Raw genomic sequence first — 23,765 nt, forward strand, 5'->3', positions numbered from 1 at the left:
CTTTTCCCGTCTGTACTGACAGAAAAGGAAGAATCACATTCAGATTACAGGCCTGACAGCGTCTTACTTAGGGATATCACTTACTTTTCTTTTATGTTTTGTATAGTTACGTGACTGTAATCTATTTTCCGAACACAGCCAAGGAATGGTCAATGAGACCTTACTGCAGGAGAGGTCTCCGTGATATCGCCGTGGGAAGAGGTTTAAGTTATTTTCGTAAGCTCGTAGCTTCTGCTCCAAGAAATGAAATAACAAGGGGCAGAACTCTGCTGAAAAAACAGTCCAGATGTTTCCAGCCGGCCTGTGTGGGATTCCAGCAACCGTCTGTAACCTGGTTCCCAAACTGCAATCGAGCACACGAGGTGAGTCTGGGGCCCAGGCGACAGGGACAATCATTGGTTCCCAGCTTTAGGCAGAACTGAAAGTTTGCAAATATCGTCTGGATGCTACATTTGATAAGGAACAAAAGTTGCGTGGAATTCTCCCATTGGTCTTGGTCACTCTGTGTCTGGAAATTTCCATCTGTTAAGACAATGACGTGGGAGGTACCCCTAGTTCTCGTAGATGCCACAGTAAGTGTTTTCTAGAGTTTGCTACTTATCTGAAGCCCACAGCCTTGCTCTTGACTTTTCAGCTAATATTGATAAGCTGGATCATGAAGACACTTTCTTCATTTGGGGGTTTAGTTCCCCGACTTGCTGAGCTCTCTTCCCAGTGTGTTTTGCCTGACATTTAATGCTTTGCTCCTTGCCTCAGTTCATCCTACTGGAGGCTCATGGTCTTGAACATACACTTGTTTGGTTCTCTTTGGATGAGGTTTGGGCAAACGGTCAGCTGTGGCTGACCTTCCAGGCCCACCACAAATCCACGCGATGGGGCAGAGCGCCCAGGACCAGGGGACTCGGCGGGAATCACCAGCATCCCAGATTTTGTCCCCAAGCTCTGGTTCAAGACCGCAGAGCCAGGTTGACCAAGGACAAGTGGTGTCTGATACCCAGTCTGTCCTGTCTGAGAATCTTGTCTGGCTCTGTTCAGCTCTATTAAGCTAATTCCGGATTTCTTCCTCTGATATTATCCTTTGAGTTTCTCAGAAAGATGCTAATCTCAGTATGGGAATGTCATTGCGCTTGAGTCATTTACACACATGGGCCACTCTTAATCAAAAGGAGTCGTCACACTTCTGCAGAACTGGCTGAGACAGAATTTGGCACGTCCATTGGGATGTGGCCACTTTGAAGCCACATGATTGGAGGCAAGCTGCCAACTGAAGTTTTAGCTTTTAAAATACCCATCCATACTAATGTGTGGAATCCATACACAAACCCCAGCAATGACCTCCTCTCAGGGTTGAGCTGGGATGAGGGACGGGGAGGGGGTGAGCCCAGCGAGGGAGACAGGATTCCTGTTTGGGACACGACTCATGAGTTGGGGAGAAAGACTCTGACACATTAATGGTTTGGATCAAAGTACTTCTAGCCTTACAATGACTGGACCAAAATGTCATCGAGGCTGTGGTTGGACAGGTAACCAAATACCCACTGACCAAATGATCTCTGGGCTAGCAATATGGATACTTCCAGCTCAGGAAATGAATCAATAAACATATCAGGACCTAAGTTACTCAGTTTTGTGTGTGTGTGTGTGTGTGAACATCAAAGATGTAGACTTCTCAGAAAGGTCAATTACCACGGGGAAAATGAAAGTGTGTGTGTGGGGGGGAAGGGAGCACGTTTGTGTGTGGAGTGTGTGTGTGTGTGTATGTGTGTGTGTGCGCGTGTGTGTGTGTTCTTGGACATTTGAAGAGAATTAAAATATGAAAATTACCTAAATGTTTATTTTTTCTAAGGTTATGAAGTAACTCTTTTCAGGTAGGAATAGGAAATAAGGATCATAAAGGTGAGTTGTTGATAGATGACTCATGTTTGGTGTTTTAAGTCTATCAGTCTGAGTTTTTTTTTTTTTTTCCAGATTCCTACTCTACAATTTGTTAATTAAATTTAGTTATTGATGTTCTCATTCATTTGGTTCCAGTGGAGCTAGGCATACTGACCTTCGAGAACCCAGCCTCTTACTTTTCACCAGTTACGGCAGGACAGAACCCAGCAAAGAACCTACTTAGGTCACGTTCTGTCTTTGGGACTTTGTGTCCTCTACTTTCTCCTAACTTTTCTACCACACGCTTTTCTGCTGGAATTGTCTCATTCATTTCGCTTTCCTGGGCTGTTATTATCCCCAGTGTTTGTTTCTGAGCTCATCAGTCCAAGACACAGAGTCCTGAGTGGATGCCACCACCCATGACACATACAAAGCCCTTCCCACGTCATGGTGGGAGATCCTTTTGGGGCCTAAAGGTAGTAAAAAAAAGTCGTAGAGTAGGAAAGGCATAACTGAACTGGGAGGTTCCTAATGTGGAGTTCATAACAGCAGTTGGGAGACCTTGAGATGTGCGAAAAGCGTCCAGAAAGTTCCATCGATGTCCAAGCAAGTATCAGGGTAATACCTTTTTGACCCTGAGGGAAGTGAAAATAAGTACATGCATAAATAGCTGAGATGAGGCCAAAAGAAATGTCCAGTGTCTGCTCTGGACTGGAATTAAATCACCTTAGCGTGGTAACCCTTGTTGCCTTGTGCCGAGCAGCAGTAATGGTGGGTTATGGCACATATGCCCAACCATTTTAAAAAGCAGGAATACACATTCATTCACACCCAATGCAGTTTTGTGTGGAAAGAAAACCCTTCATATGCAGGCCTTGCACTGGGCCAAAATAATCGTAAGTATCCTCGGTGGCAAAAAAGATGAAAAAATCTTGACGTAGCTCAACGAAATTTTACAACGAAGAGTCTTAACCGAGTCATTGTCCCAATTAGCCCAGAGATTAATAAAACGTAAATCCCAGTTCAAGGATATAAAGCAGCTAGGGGAGAAAAAAATCCATATTTTTGCTTTCTCTTCCTACCAACCTTCACATATTTAAAATATCATGCATTAAATTTCTCATATTGAAAATACGATGCAGGGGTACTTGGACGGCACAGTCAGTTAAACATCTGACTCTTCATTTAGGCTCATGATCTCACAGTGGTGGGATCGAGCCTCACAATGGCCTCCATGCTGAGTGTGGAGCCTGCTTGGGATCCTCTCTTTCCCTCTCCCTCTGTGCTTCCCCCACCAAATAAAAAAAATAAATAAATAAAATAAAATAATATAACATAACATAAAATGAAATCCTATGCATTCATGGGTTCCAGCTCCTCGGGCTACGATTTTGTGACTCCCCAAGTGAGTCAATCGTTGGTGAAAGACGAATCCAGCCAGTTTGTTTAGAAAAGCTTCAGCCAGTTATCGGCCAGTGGGGAAGCCCGGGCTGTGTGTTGTATACTTGACAACTAATGTCCATTTCCAGGCTTCCAATTCCACATGAGCCGTAGGCTCACCTCTGCCTTTCTCTCTCCCACCTCACTCTAGCCCTGGAACTTCACGGAAAAGAAGCGTGATTAGTCAAAGTTAATGGACCAAATTGCCAACTTAATCCACTCAACGCTCCCTGAAGGCTTCAAATCCACTTGCCTGTCTGAACAGAGTGAAAAACCAGACCCCTTTAATGACTCTCCCGGGCTGAACTCAGCGGCTGTCTTCCAAGTCAGGGCTAAGGGCTGCCTGGGGAGATGTGTTGTGGGAAAAAGCCCTGTTACCAGAAGAGCGCAGGTGCACTGGGGGGAAACGGACCAAGCCCTCCGTGTTCTCTATCCAAAAAGCCTGCAGCTGTCCCGTCCAGTGACCATCAAAACTTAATCTGATGTCAAAATGGTTAAAGATAAATTACGGATGGAGAAAAATTCACCTGTGATTTCCTGCATACAAGATTGAATACGGACGATTAGATTTTCAGCAGCCTACCCCAGAAGCAGTAAGGTCTGAGAATACACCGTCTTCTTTCTCTTCAAAACCAAGGCCCAAGATTTCGGGCATGTTTAGGAGGAGGAGTTCCAGGTCAGGGTTCTCTGGGGCGGGCTGGGGAGAAAGAAATAAGTGCTCCTTCTGAGCAGTAGAAACCCAGGCTGAGATGGTGGCCTTGCCATCCCTCTCCTCCGTGGGTCTTGCTCCCTCACCCTTGGCCTACGTCTGCTTGTCTGTGGGTCTCAGTTTCATAGCCACAGCCTTGGGAAGGTCTTCCCCAATTACTCTGCCCCCTGTCCTTTGTCAATGCTGTCCTGCTATGACAGTAAGTTCACACTGAGCTGTTGACCTGGTGGTAATCCCAGGGACCAGGAACTCTTTGACAGCTCGGACTTCCTTTCTCATCCTTCCCCGGCCCCCCTCCCCTCTGGTCCCCAGCACAGTGCCTGGCAAATGGCCTTTACTCAATAAACAGCTGAGTAACGAATGACTGAATGAGAGAACAAATGAATGGGGGGACTGACTTGTTCAAGTGGATGAAAGAAGTAAAATGAGCTTGAATAGAGAGCTCTTCTTGTGGGCATTGGCATGCACAAAAAAGGCACCAGCCACTTTGCCCCTGCCCTGTGGGGGCAGAGCCGAAGGAAAGACATCAAACCCCAGGGATCAATGTTACTCAACAGAACACAATGATCATGTCGAAAGCAGGACCCGGAGAGAAGGCAAAGGGTGATGATGTTTGCAACGACGTCCGGGTGTTTATTTCATGCAGTCGAAACTCAGTTGCGAGAACAGACTTCATTCTCTAGTTAGGCAAGATTCTACCTCAAGTACCTTTTTATTTATTTATTTATTTATTTTGGCTTTCACTTGTTGCTGAATTTGACATTGATGGCTTAAGACAGTTCGCTAGATAGTAACTCTGCTCAACTGCCATCCTATACTAGGGTAACTGTACATAGTGGGGTATCCCCGTTGCTTCTTGGTAAATTCTTATTTCCTGGGCTTTGCAGGGGGAATTTCTGAAGTGTAGATAACTCACCAGGACAGCCACAGATTCCCAGCATGCATCTGGGGCTGTGAAACTAGGGCCAATGTCAGTGCTGAAAAAAAGTGAAGGGACCTTCCAGGCAGACCTGCCCTTGTGCACATGAGGGCACTGGGGCTTGGAGGCTAGAGGGACTGCCTTAGGCCTTGACATATTAAGTGCAGTAGTCAGAGCTCCCACTTAGTTCTCTGGAGTTTTCCTCCAGACCCTTCCCACCATCATTCGGACAAATTTTGGGTCCTGCAGAGATCTGCCCCAAGATAACAAGACTGACCGGCAGTTTAGCACAAGGAACCTGTGACCCTCAGGTCAACGTGAGGGTTTTGATCAGAAGGGCGACCACAGGAGAATTCTTTCTTTTCTCCCTATGGACACAAAGAACAGCATCTAAGAAAAGCTCCATCTGGGACTGATGAAGACATAACAACCCAAATGTGTATTTTTGTCCTGCTTCGAGCCCAGCCAGCTCTCCTCCCTCCACATTTTCTTGTCCCTTGGGCTCAACATTCTCCGATCCAAGTGGGACAGTGTCAAATGTTTGGCTGTCATTTTGTCCTTAGGTGGACATGACAGACTGTCGAGCTTAGCCTTTTCCATGCAAGCAGTGATCCCATCAGGACACTCAGGGGACGAGACACTGCCTAGTATGTAGGGACAAACTGGAGGACAATCTGGTCATTCCCTGCAGCTCTCGCAGAAAATTTCTAAGTATCAGTGGTGACCCATCTTTAGAGGGTGAACACACACACACACACACACACACACACACAGGCACACAACTTTGGAGACTCACTGACTGATCTGGCAACAACGTAGAAGGTAGAAACCCAGCATAGACCTTCAAGCAACAAAGGGGAGGCAGTGTGGCCGGATGGCAAGCATGTGGCTTTTGGAGTCAGACATAACTGGGTTCTAATTCCGGCTCTGTTATTTATGGGCTCCATGGCCTTTAGGGAATTAATCGATCTCTGCGAATCACAATTTCCTCATTTGTCAAGCAGGCACATCACACTTATCCTGTAAGGTGGGTATGGACATTAAATGGAAACAATATGAATGATGATCCCAACGTGGTACCTGACCCCAGACTCTCTACTTCTAGCACTAGCCATGCTGGGGGTATTTATCTGTACCCACAAGGAAGCACAAGGAAGCACATCCGTGTGGTTTTGTTGTGTGGAACGCAGAAATTCCACCGACGTCTTCAACCTCCACAGTGCCCGCGTTAATTTCGGATGCCCCGAGTCAGTCTATGGTGTAGAAACCACACATCTCTACAACGAAGCAGCAAATGTGTACTCTTCTCCAGGGGATTCTTTTAGAAAGCTCAGAGGAGCACCAGAAAAAAAATGTCGGACTGTGATGCCATGGTGGGTGTGAAAGGGATGGGCGGGACAATGCTGAGGATTTCACAATCGATGAGGGACAGACTCCAGGCTCTGAGAGGGGGGCTTGCTCCTGACGCAGCAGCTTGGCCGATGGCTTGTCATAAAAACCAAGTTAAAATTACTACTGACCTCACACAATACATTTTACAGCAACATGAAAGCTTCCTCTCATAAATCTAAGACGCGGTGTGTCTGATTAAGTTCATTGTTGCTCCTATCATCCATTCTCCGCAAGGCAGTCAAACCGATCTCTTAAAAATCTAAGCCAGAGCATGTCACTGCCCTGCTTAAAACCTTTTATCACTTCCTTTAGAATAAAATCCAAAATCAGCAGGCCCGCAGGGCTGAGCTCCTGTCTCCTTTCACTTCATCTCATACCCCTTTCTTCCCTGCTCATTATGTTCTAGGACAAGGGCCTTTTTAACCCTTTTCTAACGCACCAAACCTTCTCCTACCTCAGGGCCTTTGCACTAGCTGTTTTCTCTGTCTGCAAAGCTCTTCTCCTGGTCATTTGCATCTAGGGCCCTTTAAGCACTCCAACAGAACCTTTAGAGGCCTCTACAATCCTCCTGAGTAATTCTATTCACCTCCTATTCATAGATCTCTACTTCTTTGCAGCACAGGTATGTTATAGTTCATTGGCTGCATTCCCCGTAAGAGGCAAGCTCCTGCAAGACCGGGACCAAGCCTGTGTCCTCACTACTGGATCTCCAGGATCTAGAATGCTGGGTGCCTGTTAAATAACTCGATGAGTAAGAGCCCAAGCCCACAGGCAGATTTTAGACAGAACATGCAACCAGCAGGGAAATGTGATCTTTAATGTAAGAACCGTTTTCTTCAGTCTTCACTTAACATCCCAAGTTCTGTCTTTATTCCGAGAGCTTTGGTGACCATGTTGATGACCCATCTAATAAGCTCACCTTGAAATTTCTGGACATCCTCCCTAAAGGTCAAAGTCTTCATTTTCGGTCTGCTCCCATGACCTGTTTCTGCATTTACAGTCTTAACTTTCAATAGTCTACCATGATTCAAACTTCCTGACTTCTAGTCTTCTTACTTTCATTCCACCTAGAGGCTCAGAGCACAGGCGGCTTCCCTGGTAACTGAGCCTGGGTTCAGGAAGCCAAGACACCAACTCAGTGAGCAGAACACCTGCCCTTGTCCACAGTCAGGGATGCAAAGCGTAAGTGCTCAGCGCATCCAAGAGCACCCAGGATACCAGAACCCAGAGGGCCGAACGGCAATTTTAACCTAAATGGGCACAGACATAGGGGCAGGAGGGTGCACAACATCAGAACAAAGAGATTATCTTTAGGTTTAGTCAGGGACCAGAAGATACCACCGAGGGCCCAGAAATAATTCTTAGTAACATCTCTTGCTGTTTCAAACCACTCATAGACTCCTGAAATGGGCATCGGGGAGGGGAGAGGAATGGAGTTGGGGCTCTTCTTGGAAATCCAGAGTTCTTTCGTATCAACTGTGACAATCTGGCTCCTGACCCCACCACCTCATCAAATCTGCCTCCTGCCAGTGATGGTTTTCAACCTAATTCCCATTGGTAGTTTCCCTTCTTCACCACCCTGGGCCTCTTGGTTACGGCTGACATTGTTGATTGCCCCCTCCTTCTCAACATGCTATGTTCTGCAGGCTTCTGTGACACCACATCCTCTAATTCTCTCCTGATCACTCTGACTGCTTCCTATCTGTGTCTGCCGTGGGGTTCTTACTCGCTTTCACCTCCCATCAGGTGCCCCCCAACATCTCTCCTGTGCCCTCTTATTGCTTTATTTTACATTTCCCTACAGTGATCTCTGCCCCTCTCGTGGCTTCAACGTGCATGCAGGTCCTGATGACTGCCAGGTTCACATCTCTTGCACTGCTGTTTCGTGTCTGAGCTTCAGAAGTGTGTGTTCCATAGCCTTCTGGATCTCTCTCCCTGGTCCATCCCAGGCACCTCAAGCTCAACATGCCCCAAACTGAATTCCTAGTGTTTCCTTCCCAGTCTTCCTCCCTTCCAGTTTGGCTTATTTTCAGAGGGCGGTTCTACCATCTCCCCAGTCACCTGGAAGTCAGGTTTGACTGGCTCCTCCCCCTTACCACCTGTAGCTATCATTTCACTCATTCATTCATTCAACAAACTGTAATCAAGCCCTGTTACCTACCAGATACTGTTCTAAGTGCGGGCAACACAATGGTTAAGTGAAATCTATGTTTCCTGTCTTCATGAAGCATATAAACTCCCGGCTGACTTTACCTCCAAAGTGTTTCTTTCCTCTGTCCCTCCTTCCCTTTCATCACTACTAGTAGTTGGCATATAATAGATGCTCAATTAATCTTTACTGAATGAATGAACACATGAGAACGTAACTCTCTGAACATCTGCTGTCTACACAGCACAGATTACGGCTCGGCATACTGATGTCATTAAAAATATTTCTAAGCACACATTATGAATCATTAGAAGTCAAAACATCTGGCCAATTTAGCTGGAACCCCCCCCCCCCCCCAGTGAAGCATTAGTATGTTTCATCTGTTTTATCCAAACACTCAGATGGTCTGGGCTTTCTGCAGCACTGACTGGGTGTTTGGCAGTGAGCAGGCTCAGCCAGACCCCTCCTGATCCCTCCCAAGTGAATTTTATGTCTCTGAATTACACGCATGGCTCCCTGACTCCCAGAGTTAAGCCTAAGCACAAACTCTGAGAGCCTAGCCTGTGACCATTTCAACCGATTCAGTCATTTCCAAAATGTTATCAGTGCCACTTAGTTACTTATGAATATCAACACACATTCACTGGCTTCTAAGTCTGGAGGCATCAAAACGAATTGAGATTATTCGTGCTGAAGAGGGTACAGATGAATTGTATCCAGGCAAAATTCGGCATCGCAAGAACTGCACGGTATGGTTAAACACCAAGAATATAATTTTTGACAGATGACGACACGTCGTAACAGCTACTCCATGACACCAGCAAGTTACCTTTAGGACACCAGCAAAGGAAATATTCCAACTATTCCTATGCAATTTTACCGGGTCAATCAATCATGAGATAAAACCCAGCATCTCTACTTCTCTCTGCTTGGTTCTCAATTTTTAGTAGCAAGGTCAGGCACAACAGAGATTAGAACCATCAGGAATGACCCCAACTTCCACAATCAGCGTCAATAGAAAGCGTTTCAAATGGAAAGACCAAAAAGAAAAACAGAAAACAATAAAGGCAAGAGAGAATTGCATGCACCGTTACGGAGGTATCCAGGGTGAGGCACGCATCTCCTCTCTTAATAACTGGGATTCAGGCTCAAGCTCAAACTAGGCAAAGGGCACAGAGAGGACACCGTCAGCTGGCCGTGCACCCACTGCGGAAGTATACAAGACCGTTATTTTGTAGAACAGCAAACTGTACCTCGCGTACCGGTCCAAAGATGGAAAGAAGGGAAGGCACTGAAATCACGTGATGACATGTGTGGACACAGAATTTGGGGGAAAATGAAACACTCAGAAGAAACGCAAAGACCTAAATGTAGACTCTTACAAGGCCCGCAGGCTTAGCTGGACCTACATCCTTCCCCAGTGGAATGTGACCCAGGCGCTGTTCTGTATGTAGCTTCTTCACACAGAACTGGAAAGAGACAGGTTGACCTGGCCTCCGGGTGCCCCAGGCATCTTTCAAGTGCAGAAGAAAAGAGGGAAGACTTTAGGAATTGTAACTGTTTCTGTTCTAAATGTCTTTAGGCAGATAGATTTTTCTTATCTGCAAGTCAATGAGAACAGTTCAGGTTCATGAATTGAAACAACCCTTTTACGTCTTCATCAAGCTGGTGACACCTTGGTGTGGTTGACTGACGGCACAGCGCTTTCAGCTTTTGCTTGAGAAACTATTTCCAAGTCTTATATAATATACTGGCTCTTGTTTGTTTCTTTAAAAGGCCTGTCACATGAACTGACACCAATTCGGCTACCTGTGCTTGGCCTAAATGATTAAAAGTAAACTCCTAAGAGGGCAGGAAATTTAGCCCATGCTCTGGACAAGCATGCCGGGGATAAGAGCACCTTTGAACCTCTCTGGTTCTCTCTCCCCCCCCCCCCCCCCCCCCCCCCCCCCCGATCAGTCTCCCTTTTCTGGTGCATCTTGGAGTCCGAGCATCTCATCGGATTTAGTGTGATTCTGGTATTGGAAGGAATCGTTTTGAAAATAATTTGATTACTAGTGAGTTACACCTATGTACCAACTTAGTAGCCCCGCCCTGCGTTTAAGATACAAATCTGCATTAAATAGGAACAGAACTATGTGGGCAGCTCTGAAATGGAAGGCTACTCCCGAATGCTCTGGTGCTCCCCCTGGGCATCACTTGGTGATGCTTTTATGTTCCCAGATCATCAGTGCCCTCCTGATTTTGAATTTCAGAGGGCAACTCAGAACTCCTCGCCTACCAGCTACCTAAGAAATGGTATTCTCACGGACTTGATCGTCAACTCTTGTGGTTACATTAATAACATCAGGTTTATCTTTTCCAACACGAGTATTTTTGGGAGGGGGTGGAGATTATAATCCACCTTCAGAGGACATTTATTTTCAGCTAGGTCAAAAAAAAAAAAGAGGGTGTGGGGAACCCTCTGGCATTTCTGGCATTTCCTGAAATTGCATACATGGGTTAATGGCATCATAGGAGAGATGTTTAATTGTTTGCAATTACGATGCTCAGCAGAGAAAAGGTTAAAAAGATGAATCGGTTCTCTCTGGGCTGGGGGTACGCTACAGCATGCATTCGTGGCTAACCAGAAGAAGGAAGCCAGGACTTACGTTCTGTTTCCCCACTATGTTATCAAAGGGCAGTTCGGGGCTCCAGGATCCTTCTGTGAATGTCGCCCCACTGTTTCTCCTGTCTGAGAAGCTCACCGACTCCTTGACAATGTCTTCGGGCAACGTCAGTAGGCTCTCCTCAGGCTGCTTAATCAAATAGGTCTCTATGTTATGCTTCCTCAAGAATTCGTTTCTCTCTTTACCATGACCCTCTTCCACATTATAGTCACCGTTGAGGCAGTCCAGCGTGGCTTTGGAAATGTGAATCCTCCTGTGTGCACAAAGCATAGGTCGTTATACACTCCCGAGGGGGCCTGCAAAGGCCATCACTGGTTTTTGTCCTGTGCAAAGCCAACATCAGGGCCACACACGCGTGCCATGAAGACAAGTTCTCAAAGACAATATGCGTTCCCCTAAAAAAGCAGAAAGAATGAAAGAAAACAGAAGTACAAGCATAAATCAGTGAGCAGCATTATCGCTGACTTCACCCCCAGGGTCACTGCGGCCTCTGATAAAATACAGCCTTGCTGAGCCACACTTAAGCACTTCTTTCGGCTTTTCTTAGGACTGTCAGACTGACCCCAGAAACCTTCAAGAATCAGTGATTTTTCAGCGTTGTTATTGTACTAGACAAACAAGTTCCATATATGTTTCTGAACCCGACAGCAATTACTGTCCAGATCACCACGAAACAACAGTAGTTTTCTCATGGTCTTGGGACTTATCATTTTAATTTTTTTTAACTTTTTTGAATGTTTACTTTTGAGAGAGAGAGAAGAGCGGGGGAGGGGCAGAGAGAGAGGGAGACACAGAACCGGAAGCAAGCTCCAGGCTCTGAGCCGTCAGCACAGAGCCCGACGCGGGGCTCGAACTCATGTCCAGTGAGATCATGACCTGAGCCGAAGTCAGACGCTCAACCGACTAAGCCACCCAGGCGCCCCATCTCCTATCATTTTAACTTTCATATATTTATGCCTGGATTCTTCAACTTGACTACAAGCTTCTTAAGAACAAAGGCAGGTCTTATAAGTTCACGGGGCTGCCTGCAGGGTCCTTTAGGAAAAGCACTCGATGATGTCCTTTCCTCTAGAAAGCGTACATGTCAAGGAGCAGGGAACAAAGCTGGGGAATGCAGGCAGGCAGCTGGCTAGGCTCACTCACAAGGTAAGTGACTCATGTGAACATCATTACTGGCCATCCCAGCTCATGATCCCAGTTTCATTTTTTGTTTCGTTTAGCAAAACAATAGACGGCTTAAGGATCAGACTTCCGTTGTGGGAACTTCGTATGGTAAATCCTCTGGTGAAGAGCATTTCTGTCCTCATAACTGTCTAACTCAGGCAGACTACTTACTGTGACGTATCACGGTCTGGGTAGATTAGTGTGGTGATGATTAGCACCGACTGTTTGGGCAGATTGGATTGAAACCACTTGCTAGCTGAGAGATCTTGGGCAAACTACTGCCACTTTCTGTAAATGTGTTTTCTCACCCATAAACATGGGAAAATAACAGTACCCACCTCTTAGGGTCATTGTATTACAGGAGTCGATTTGTGTAAAGGAGTCAAGACAGTACATGATGGATATACTGCATATACCCTAAAAGCAAGTGCTAACTTACTACATTATTCTCAAAAATGCCGCTGTGATCATGTCACTGTCGTTTATTCCTCGTATCCTCAAGGCTTATAGGACACGACTCAAGTCCTGAACAGGCTTCTAAGCCTGTATTCTCTGGTTTCTGTCACTTCAAAGCTCATTTTCTGACACTGTTCCCCTACTCTACCCTATGCTTTCTCCAGCTAATCAGGTAACCAGCATTTCTTCAAATTCAAGGTGCTATTTCATGACTACTAAACTCAGAACAAGGCACTCTCTCTGCCAGGAATGCTCACACCATGTTTTCGACATGATAATTTTCTACTCCCTGATTCAGCTCAGAAGTCATTTCCTTAGGTTGATTTTAGTGCTCCTCTGAATGAATGAATGAACGAGTGTATGAATGAATAAGGTGGATGCTTGATATTTTGCTTGGCTTCTGCGATCCTAAAAAAAATATAGCCAAGGAAACAATAAAATTTTTTGAAAGAGGCGTTTCCAAATACACTGTACTTTTCACCCATCCTGCTGAACCCCTGCTTACAGGGAATAACTCACTGCAAAGGACATGTAAAGAAACAGCATTTCTGACCATTTAAGATCCCTTCTCCGTATTTTCCAAATAAGTGTCGTTGTGCATAGTCCTCGATCTCAAAGGCAAGGCAAGATACTAAAAATAAAAGTGTGCGAAACACGTTTTGAGCTCTCGAGAAATGTGTTGAGTAAGTGCAAATTATTCTCGTGATGGATTTTGTGAACGCTTGGGAACTCAGTCATGCTAACTGAGGAAAACAGAGAGGTCACTTGACCTTTTATGAAATGGATGTCCCAGTCTCCTTTCTCAGATCAGGCTCAGAACTGGGTGCTAGAAAGCCATCTTCTTCTCCCTGGTGAAAGGAAACTCCTGGAAGGGTTTCGTTAGGTCCTAGGGTTGATTTTCTCTTAAAATAATTAAGTTAAATACCAAATTCATTTGATATTTTCTCTGGATTCTACATTTGATTATTCTGCTGCCAGTGCTCAGGGGAACTAATATTTGCATGTACTGAATCAATATTATGTTTCCCATAGTGGAAGGCACCCTCGTTTTTATTTATTACTGATTCCTCCGCTGAAGTTCCAAGCAATATATGCTTAAATGTTTTGATAGAAACTGGGCTTCAGATGTTCATTTTCATTCTTGCTATCACCTCGAGGCCGCGGGTAAGGCATTTGCAGATGACAGCGTGCGTAATGACATTTCCCTCTAAGGGAACGAATCAGTTCTCAGACAGTATTCTCATATATTGAATGGCGGGCCGACATTTTCTAGTAATTTCAAATGCTAGGATGTAATAATAATAACAGTCAGGATAGTAAATAAGATGTAACAATTGGGTAGCACTTAGTTTGCATACGTGCTGTTTTGTAGCCAAAGGTATTACTATATGCTTAGTTACATGGATCGTCTCCTACAGTCTCCATTCTTCCAACAACTCTAGGGGACAGGCATTTCTTCCCCTCCTTTTGTGGATGGTGCAAACTGGCCCAGACACAATGGTGGGTTTTGCCCATTTGGTAGATGAGAAAACGCACCTTCGTGGATACAGAGCATCAAATCACAGGTACCTTATCAGGATTACCAGCTCTTCTTTCATAGTGAGGAAAGTGAGACTCAGAGAAGGTACGTGTTGGCTTGAGAGCATACAGACACAGCAATGAAAGCTCTAGGTGCCGTGCCTGCCTTCCATGATTGTTAAGATTAAGAGAGCTTAGTACGGGGCAGAGTGGAAATCCTGCTTTCTCTGATACCACGCCCACAGTTTATTTCCCATGATACCATGTTACCTGATATTAAATATAGTTAGCAAGGAATGATGACAGATACCAGAGAATTCTGTGACTCCAAATGTAGGGCTGGGGGTGAGGGGTGGGGAAAGGAATATGCATAGGTGTTCTATCTTAGCTTTCTGGCTGTCTATTGGTCGATCTATCATCTATCTATCTATCTATCTATCATCTATCTATCGATCGATCTATCTACCTATTACGCATCATCTCTTAGAAAGAAAGAGTGTGCAAAAGGTCAGTACACCTTACTGGCTTACATATATCTAAAATCTCATCAGGCCCCATGTGTGTAAGCAGAATCTCACTTCTACTTTCCAGGGTTCATTGACCCCTTCCAGGCCACTAGTACCTTTGAGGACTCCATACCCATTGGTCTTGCTCACATTTGGAGAGCTGAATTTTCAAGGGAGGGTAAGGTCGTATAGAAAGAAGGTCAGGGGGTCTCATCCCTGGCTGCCCAGGAGAATTGCTTTAAGAAGTTACAGATTCTCCACACATTTTGCTTTCTATGAACTGACATGGGGTCTGGACACCACTGTTTTTAAAATGCTTCTCTGCTGATTTCAGCGTGAACTCAAGTCTGAAAACCAACGTTTGTGTGAAGTTTTAACGTTCTGTCTCCACCCAAACGATGGTTTCTTAGATGGAGACCTCTACATTCTGCACAGGGAAAACGATCACAAAGGGAGCAAACGATAAGGGTTAAACAAGAAAAGGGCTTTGCTTTTGACTTACCCAGGGATTCCTCCAGACTCAAGTTTGTTCGCGATGTCCACGTCCCAAGACCAGACATCAAACTGCCACTTCCTCAGACCCAACACGCCACACAGCACCGAGCCCGAGTGGATTCCGATCCGCATGTCAACATCATGCTTCGTCCTTGACCTCACATACCTGTTGACATAGGTGAACGAAAAGACGCGCATAAGGCCAGAGCGGACACTCTTGGCCTCGGCGGCAGCCCCAGCCTTTCCAACTCCGTAAGTTCAACTCCTGCCCATTCATATGCAACCTCTTCCGTGAAGCCTTGTTAGATTTCCTGGTAGCTGGAAGGCTTCCCTTCCTCCCCCAAACTCCCGTGGTCTTCTATCTGAAATTTTAAGGGTCCTTATCACCCTCCTCCCTAAGCCTGCTCATTCTACACAACCTGCCTCAGAGAATGGCCTCAACATCGTTGTCTGCCCCCTAGTGCATAACCCGGGATTGACCATAGATCCCGCTCTCTCTGGTACACTCCTTTTCCAACCCAAGTATTTTCATTTTCACTCAGTTTCCTTCTCTCTGTTCCTCCCGCTAGCATTCTACCTCAGCATACTTCGGTGCTTTGGTTCAGAGTCCCTGCTCCAGCCTGACCTTCCTCCAGCCTGTGCTCTACACGGCTATCACAAACGCAAATGCGACCTTGTCATTCTGTCACTCCCTTGAGGAAAACTCTTTCCCGCCCTCCTATCCCCAGAGCCGTCTCCGAACAGAGCGCTCCCATCCCAGGGCTGAGCGGGTTCGTCCAATGGCATGCAGGAAGAAAATGTTAGGACCCCATCTACAGCTCTTCAAAAATCTTCACCAAAATTTGATATATAGGTTGCTCTCAGGGATCTCACAGGGTCCACGCCAGATGGTCCTCTGACTGCAGGCATGGACGAAGCTTCTTGAGAAAAGAAAGGGCTGCTACTGTTGGAAGGTTTCCGCAGGCACCCACATCCCTTCTTAACGTACAGAGCAGTTCAAACAATTTTAGTTTATGCGTTAAACGATGTTGTTTATGTAGAAAGAAATTCAAATGGTAGAATACAATACAGCTGACCCTTGAACTATGCCTGGAGATTCATGCCTTGTAAACAGTTGGGCTTAAAAACGTGACTCCCCTGCCCCCCCTTTTCTGAAAGAATAAACGAATGAACGATTCCACGTACGAAACTGAGTGTTCGTGTTCGCTCTTCCTAACAAACTATAAGATCGTACAAAGTTATTTAAATAGGAAGGTAAAATTGCGATGGGTTGAAAATACAGAAATATTGAAATAAATCAGACTCTAGGAAGGCAGCCATGGAAGAATGTCTGTGGCTAAAGAAACAGTTCTCATCCCTGGTGAAGAATCCAGTTTCTGGATTTAACTTTAACTTTGAAGTTAACACTATACAGTATCCACTGATGATGCTGATAGCGGAAGCCATGTGAAAAACCGGAAGGAGGCAAGAGGAGAAACAGCGTCCAGCACTTGAGAGGAGCATTTGAGCTCTGATGCCTTTTTCCCGCGAGTTTTTGTGAGGCAGGTCGCTGGGAGAGGTCCTCGGTGCTGTCTGCCAGCTGTGTTTAATACCACAGGATCCAAGCACCTGGGAGGATTGCACTTACCTGTACATTTCACGTTGCTTTCGGCCAACGAAATGTGAACAGAAGTGAACCTGCGCGATTCACTTCCGGGAAGAGGCTTTAAGAGCCTGAACAATCACACTCCTTGTCTTTTTTTATCCCCCCTCTTTCTGTGTCAATCATCAGTCAAGGACATTGGGGCAGCCTTCTAAACCAGAGTTCTTTTTTTTTTTTTTAATTTTTTAAAACGTTTTATTTTATTTTTTGAGAGACACAGAGAGAGAGACAGAGTGTGAGCAGGGGAGGGGCAGAGAGAGAGGGAGGCACAGAATCCAAAGCAGGCTCCAGGCTTTGAACTGTCCACACAGAGCCTGATGCGGGGCTCGAACCCACGGGTGCGAGATCATGACCTGAGCCGAAATCGGACGCTCAACTGACTGAGCCACCCAGGTGTCCCAACCAAGGTTCTTTTTTTAAACATTTTTAAAATGCTTATGTATTTCGAGAGACAGAGCGAGAGAGGGGGAGGGGCAGAGAGAGCGAGCGAGAGAGAGAATATCTAAAGAAGGCTCCACGCTCTCAGCACAGAGCCCGATGTGGGCTCAAACCCACAAACCTGGAGATCATGACCTGAGCCCAAATCAAGAACCAGATGCTTAACCAACTGAGCCACCCAGGTGCCCCTAAACCAGGGTTCTTGAGTGAGGATGATGCACAGTGGTACCATTCCACTCTCCCAACCCTCCCAGGGGGACAAGAAATGTGAGTGAAAACTATTTGCTGTTTTAAGACCCTGAGATTTGGTGGGATGTTTGTTACTTCAGCATAACCAGGGCTATGCTGACTGGCACAATCATTATTCCAATGTATCTTCTTCTCATTAACCCCTATGGTTGTAGGCGTTAATATGGGCTCTGCATGACCTTAGGCAAATTACTTAACTTCCTTCTATAAAATGGGAATAATAAGATCAGTGTCAGGATGGAGTGCATAAATGCATGCAGAGTCGAGAAAGTGTGTGGCACAGATGTAGGACGAGTTGGTCGCTTATCACATATGACGGGACTGCAGCCCAGGCAAGTAGAAGAATTTTCTTGAGGTCACAGAGCCGGTCAGCAGGATTCTAGGACCAAAGTGGGGCTGCTGTGTCTTCAAACCTCGGCCTCTTTGCAACACAGGTGCTGTCTATGGCACGTGATCCTGGGTCAACAGTTCAGTCTGACCCTGAGTTTCAATGGTTACAAAATAAGGCTCTAGCAGATTGTTTTACTAACGGAGGCTTTGTGAGCCCCAAAGGAGGTAATGGATGTTAAGATGCTTCGCCAACTAATTGTGAGGGACTCAGGAACAGCACACTGTGCTAATGCCATTAGGTAATTAACATGACACAGGGACTGCATGGGAACGTCTTAATGAAAAGGCATTTAGGTCTTTTATTTTCTTTCACCAGGCAAAAATCATAACAGGACCAAATTTCCTTATTGCGTTTTTTTTTTTTCCTTCCCTTTCTTTTTGTTCCGTCTGGGACTTGTCTCAAACGAAAGACAGCCATGAAACGGTGTGAAAGTAATGAATAATTTACAGGCATCGATCATCCTCCTTGGAAAGGCTACCCGGCAGTTGCACAGCACCTCAACCGTGTTTCAGGATCAGTGCTGGAGGGGATGGACATGGCACACGCCTGTATGTGTGTCGCGTACAGACACGGATGTGGACACCCCCACGCCGTGAGCGTTGCCGAGGCTAAAACGAACGGAATCTGCTCTGAGTTCCGAGTCTCGCCCACTTCCTCCACGGCGGAGCCCCAGGGATATTTTGCTGTGTGGCACCAGCCGCAGATCAAGAGAAAATGACTGTAGATCACTTGCGTCCTAAACACCGGCACCTTCTCCTTCCTCCCCACGAACTCTGAGCTTCTGGAGGGCGAGGGTATGATCTTCTATTTCCACGTGGCCCAGACTTTAGCACAGCGCTGAGCGCATAGGGTCGGTCCATGCTCCAAAGTATTTCCTGAATTAACGGCCACGGCTCAGAGGCTTATCTTGCTCTCTAGCCCCACGTGGTCCTCGGATGCTTCTGAGAGCCCTGGGAACCACAGGGATGGCTTTGGACCTGCCAGCTGGGGAGGCGGCACCCCCCCCCCCACAACTCCCCCCTTCAAATAAAGCATCTCTGCTTCTCACGTTAAGCTTCCGTCTAACATTTCTTTTAGGCGAAGAATGCACTGAATAATTATTATTAGTTTTTGGCTCTGCGCGGACAGCACGGAGCCTGCTTGGGATTCTCTCCTCTTTCTCTGCCCCTCCCCACCCTCAAAATAAATAAATAAAATAAAAACTCAAAGCGATAATAATTATTATTCGTTTTTGCAGCTGTATGTCAAGCTGGGGACCAACAACACAACAATAGACCCGCAAAAGTTTGAAAACGTCCTTTCTTTTAAGGGAGCCGTTAAAGAGGAGAGGGCTCGGTGAGTGGCAGCGCATGAAAAAAACGAGACTTTTTCTTTTGGTTTCAGGGCTTCAAATGGCTTTCTGAAGCCAGTTAATCAATCTGTAGAAGGTGCTGGAGGAATGACAGGAAGTATCATCTGGCAGCCATCACTGATCTGTGAATCAGACTGTCTCCACTGTTAAGTAAATGGATGAACAAAAAGACCAACTTCCACACTGGAGCAGTTGGCACCGTGGGAGGAAGGACACCCAAGTCCTTGGCTTTGGGGGCAGAGACCGGAGTTCGAATGCTGGCTCTACCCCTTGCTGCCTGCGGGAACTACAGCCAACATATGTTCCCCCTTCCCCTCTGGCAGTGGAAGTGGTGTGGGCTCCTCAACGCAGATCACTTCAACGCCACCAAGAGGCAGACTCCGCATTAAAGCAGGCCCAGATGTGAAGCTGGGTTTCCCCACTCGCTGGCTGTGGGTCTCAGGCTGGGTGCCTTAGCCCCCCCACCCCCCCACCTGCTGCCTTCTCGGGTGCAATGGGAAAGAGAAGGGATCCTTTGTGGAACCGCTAAGATGCTTGGTAAAATCACGTACATAAAGCGCTTAACCTGGTGTATTCAAACACCCCAAAAGAACGGCTGATACCGATTTTTGTTAGTAATACCGACTTGTAATCACAAAAGAATTAACACAGGTTGAGGGGCCTGCGTGGCTCAGGTGGTTAAGCGTCCAACGCTGAGTTTCAGCTCAGGTCATGATCTCACGGGTGGTGAGTTTAAGCCCTGAGTCAGGCTCTTGACAGTGTGGAGTCTGCTTGGGATTATCTCTCTCTCTGTGTATGCCCCTCCCCCACTCATGCTTGCACTCTCTCTCTCTCTCTCTCTCTCTCTCTCTCAAAATAAATAAGCAAACTTTACACTCACAAGCATTTTCTTATACCACTGAATATTAATGTACACCATGGTGCTTCATGGTTACCCATTTTTCTATTTTGTAGTATGCCAAAAGTTATCCAACTATTTATTTGCCTTTGCATATACAGAGTCCATTGGACATGGCTCAGCGTCTTTTATCTGCCACTTACAAGCCGTGTGCCATTGATCAGAAGTTACTTACCCTATCAGAGCTTCAGGTCCCTCCTCTGGAAAGTGGGGAAGGTAAGAGTAGTTCCCTCACAGGGTTTAGGTGAGGGGAGTTAGGAACTTTAGTATAGTGCCTGGCACATGCTGAAACTTCCACTAATCGTAGCTTTAGCAACTATTATTACTAGATATATTCAATCTCCACCATTGTAAGTAATTTTTCAAAAAAAAAATCCTGTCCATGGACTGAAGAACACTCTGACTGCTACATCTTTAAGAGGAGAGGGGGCTTTATGGCTGCTGTAGATAATGGTATTTCAGAACAAAGAGAGAGGGGGCATTAGGGGGACAGAAAAAGAGACAGTGATTGGTAGAGGAGGGGAAGGAAGGAAGGAAGGAAGGAAGAAAGGAAGGAAGGAAAGAAGGAAAGAAAGAAGGAAGAAAGGTGGGAAGGAGGGAAGGATGGAAGAAAGGATGGAAGGAAAGAAGGAGGGAGGGAGGAAGGGAAGGAAGGAAGGAAGGAAGGAAGGAAGGAAGGAAGGAAGGAGGGAAGGAAGAAAGGAAGGAGGGGGGGAGAAGGAAAGAAGGAGGGAGGAAGGAAGGGAAAAAGGGGGGAAGGAAGGAAAGAAAGAAAGAAGAAAGAAGGAAGAAAGGTGGGAAGGAGGGAAGGATGGAAGAAAGGATGGAAGGAAAGAAGGAGGGAGGGAGGAAGGGAAGGAAGGAAGGAAGGAAGGAAGGAAGGAAGAAGGGAAGGAGAGAGGGAGAAGGAAAGGAGGGAGGAAAGAAGGGAAAAAAGGGGAAGGAAGGAAGGAAGGAGGGAAGGAAGGGGCAATGATGGGGAAGTGGAGAAAAAGAGCTCAAAAGAAATACAAGAAACAGAGAGAGAGACTGAGCAGGAGACACCAGGAGGGGGCCCGGGCATTTCTGCCTCCAGGAAGGGCGGCAAAAACTGTTTCTCACTCCTTGTCCTGCTGTGTGACTTGGCAGGGCAACTCCACCACAGGGATTAAGATCTTTGCTCCAAGTAACTGTTGGGGACCAGCCAGTTGCTGCTCGCCATGCTGGTGTCATTCTATGACTTTTTAGCAAAGGCGCTGAGACCAGACTCTGCAGTCTTCATGAAGATTCATCCAGGAAACCTTTTCAGATCATGAACAAGGATACTGCCTATAGCAGCCCACCTTACCCCTGCATCTTCTCAGCTCTAAAGCCTCCCCCAAAATAGACCCGGGGCGTGTGAAGGGGAGCCCCCTGGAGCCACTTTGCAATCTATGTAATGGAACTATTATCTAAGCCTATTTTAATGAATTTAATTTTATGAACAGACATGCACGAAATGGTATGAAGTGCTTCACGAGACACAACGTTACACTCAATCACTTTTTTTTTGGCCATTCATCTAGCTAATACCGGGTTTCTAAAATCAAGCATTCTTGATGGAATGGATTTACGATGAGGCTTGATTAAGGCTTACGATCTTGTTATTCTCAGATGTTAACTGACGTCCCCTCCCTCTCGGTATCGGTTCTGCTAATTTATCAGGGATGTATGGACGGTCTCTTGACCTGTGTGTTGAACCTTCGGCTGTTAATGGGAGGTTTCAGGCATCAGAAGCCATTGCAGAAGCCTGGAGGTGAGAGGCGGGGCATTAAGACGGTGAAGGCCAATGGCTTCGGAGTCAGAAGGTTCCAGATGGGTGTTCCTTGTTCTGCCACTGAATGGTTGTGTGATTTTGTGCAATTACACAAACACTGTAAGCTCTAGTTTCCTCTCTGGTAAAAGCAGAGGCCAACTTTCAGAGTTTCAACGAGCCAGGATGTACCTGTAGAACTATACTGGTTGGTAATGGCTGCCATCCATTCTGATTGGCTGCCCTGGACTATTCGGTACTGTGGTCACACGAGTGGTTCAGTATTTTGCCTACGACCCCTGCCTACCTCTTAGGATTGTTGTGAGGACTTAATGAGATCATGCATGTAAAACACTTATCTCAATGCTTGGCAAGTAGCATCGTAGGTGGTCAATAAACCCTGTGATCATTATTTTCCAAGAACAGAATAGAAAATGTAAGAAAGGAATAGGTTTCTATAACTTAACTGAGCCAAATTTTCCGGTGTCCAAACTCAGCCTTAACTGCGAGATTCTATTAAAAAATATGTGGATGGTCATAATGTGCATGTTATTTATTTGAGTTTTCACAATCCATTTGAGTTTTCGACAGAATACTCTGAGGTTGGATCTTACGATCCTCGTTTTGCAGCAGAGTCCCTGCAGGCTCTGAGAAGTCAAGTCACACTTGTCCACGGTCACACACCTAATAACAGGAAGGAGCAGAAACCAGATGAGGTCTGCTGACCGCAGGCCAAGGGCTCATCCCATGCATACGCTCGACCCGTTGCCCGTAAGTCACCATTCATTCAGGGAACACCGCCATGGTCGGCATGACCCAGCAACAAACTCTATCTTCAGTAAAGTGGAATCCCGCCCCAAATCCCTGGAGCACTGTCAACTGCTAAATAAGTTCACTATTCTGATCCACGTCTGGTTTAATTTAAATGTTTACATCACGTGTTGTCTCTTGCGGAGACGCTCAGGCTCTCCGGCTCGAATCGTATCGCTCTTCCCTTTCTGTTTCACAGCTACTGCTCCATTCTGGGCCCCGCATCTCTTCCCCCAGTTGCTGCAAAAAATCTCTCCCAACTAGTTTCCTTCGGCATCTGTCTTCTCTCCTCTAGAGTCAACTGGAGGGGCGCCTGGGTGGCTCAGGTGGTTGAGTGTCTGCCTCTTGGTATCGGCTCAGGTCGTGATCTCACGGTTTGTGGGATCGAGCTCCGTGTCAGCCTCTGTGCTGACAGTACGGAGCATGCTTGAGATTGTCTCTTTCTCTCTCTCTCCCCTTCTCTCTCTCTGTTCCTCCCACTCTCTCTCTCTCTCTCTCTCTCTCTCTCTCTCTCAAAATAAATAAACAAACTTTAGAAGCAACCAGAGAGAGAATTACCCACGTCCATGGTTATCCTCCTTAGGCCCAGGCTGGAACAGGACGCCTCCCTTACTTTAAGTGTCAGTGAATTCTCATCACCCGAGGGATAAAGCCACAGTTGTCTCGCAAGGTTACCAACTATCTGTGCACTGACTCCACTGTCTGGACTTAGAATTGTAGTGATCATCAAGGGCCTGCTTCAAATGCTGAACACACACACACACACACTTGCACAAATTCACACACGTGCACAAACACATGCCTGCACACGTGTACAGGCACGTATGTGCACGCACATGCATGCACACACCCACACATTACACGTGTGCACACACACATGCCAGACACACGTATACATAAACACCGCACTTCTATACATATAC

The 23,765-nt window shown here is 46.3% G+C and overlaps 1 protein-coding gene across 3 annotated transcripts in view; it reads right to left on the bottom strand.

Annotated features, from left to right (window-relative positions):
- Positions 1 to 23,765, bottom strand: part of ADCY8 (adenylate cyclase 8) — a 220,960-nt gene that overhangs the window by 91,495 nt on the left and 105,700 nt on the right. For all 3 annotated transcript variants that reach the window (XM_043601776.1, XM_043601775.1, XM_043601774.1), the window contains exons 6-7: positions 15,300 to 15,458; positions 11,136 to 11,406 (exon numbers count right to left, since the gene is read on the bottom strand). In XM_043601776.1, coding sequence (XP_043457711.1) covers positions 11,136 to 11,406; positions 15,300 to 15,458 — 430 coding nt within the window. The remainder of the gene's footprint in view (positions 1 to 11,135; positions 11,407 to 15,299; positions 15,459 to 23,765) is intronic.

This window comes from Prionailurus bengalensis, chromosome F2 (assembly GCF_016509475.1).
Source record: "Prionailurus bengalensis isolate Pbe53 chromosome F2, Fcat_Pben_1.1_paternal_pri, whole genome shotgun sequence".
Lineage (NCBI taxonomy): Eukaryota > Metazoa > Chordata > Mammalia > Carnivora > Felidae > Prionailurus > Prionailurus bengalensis.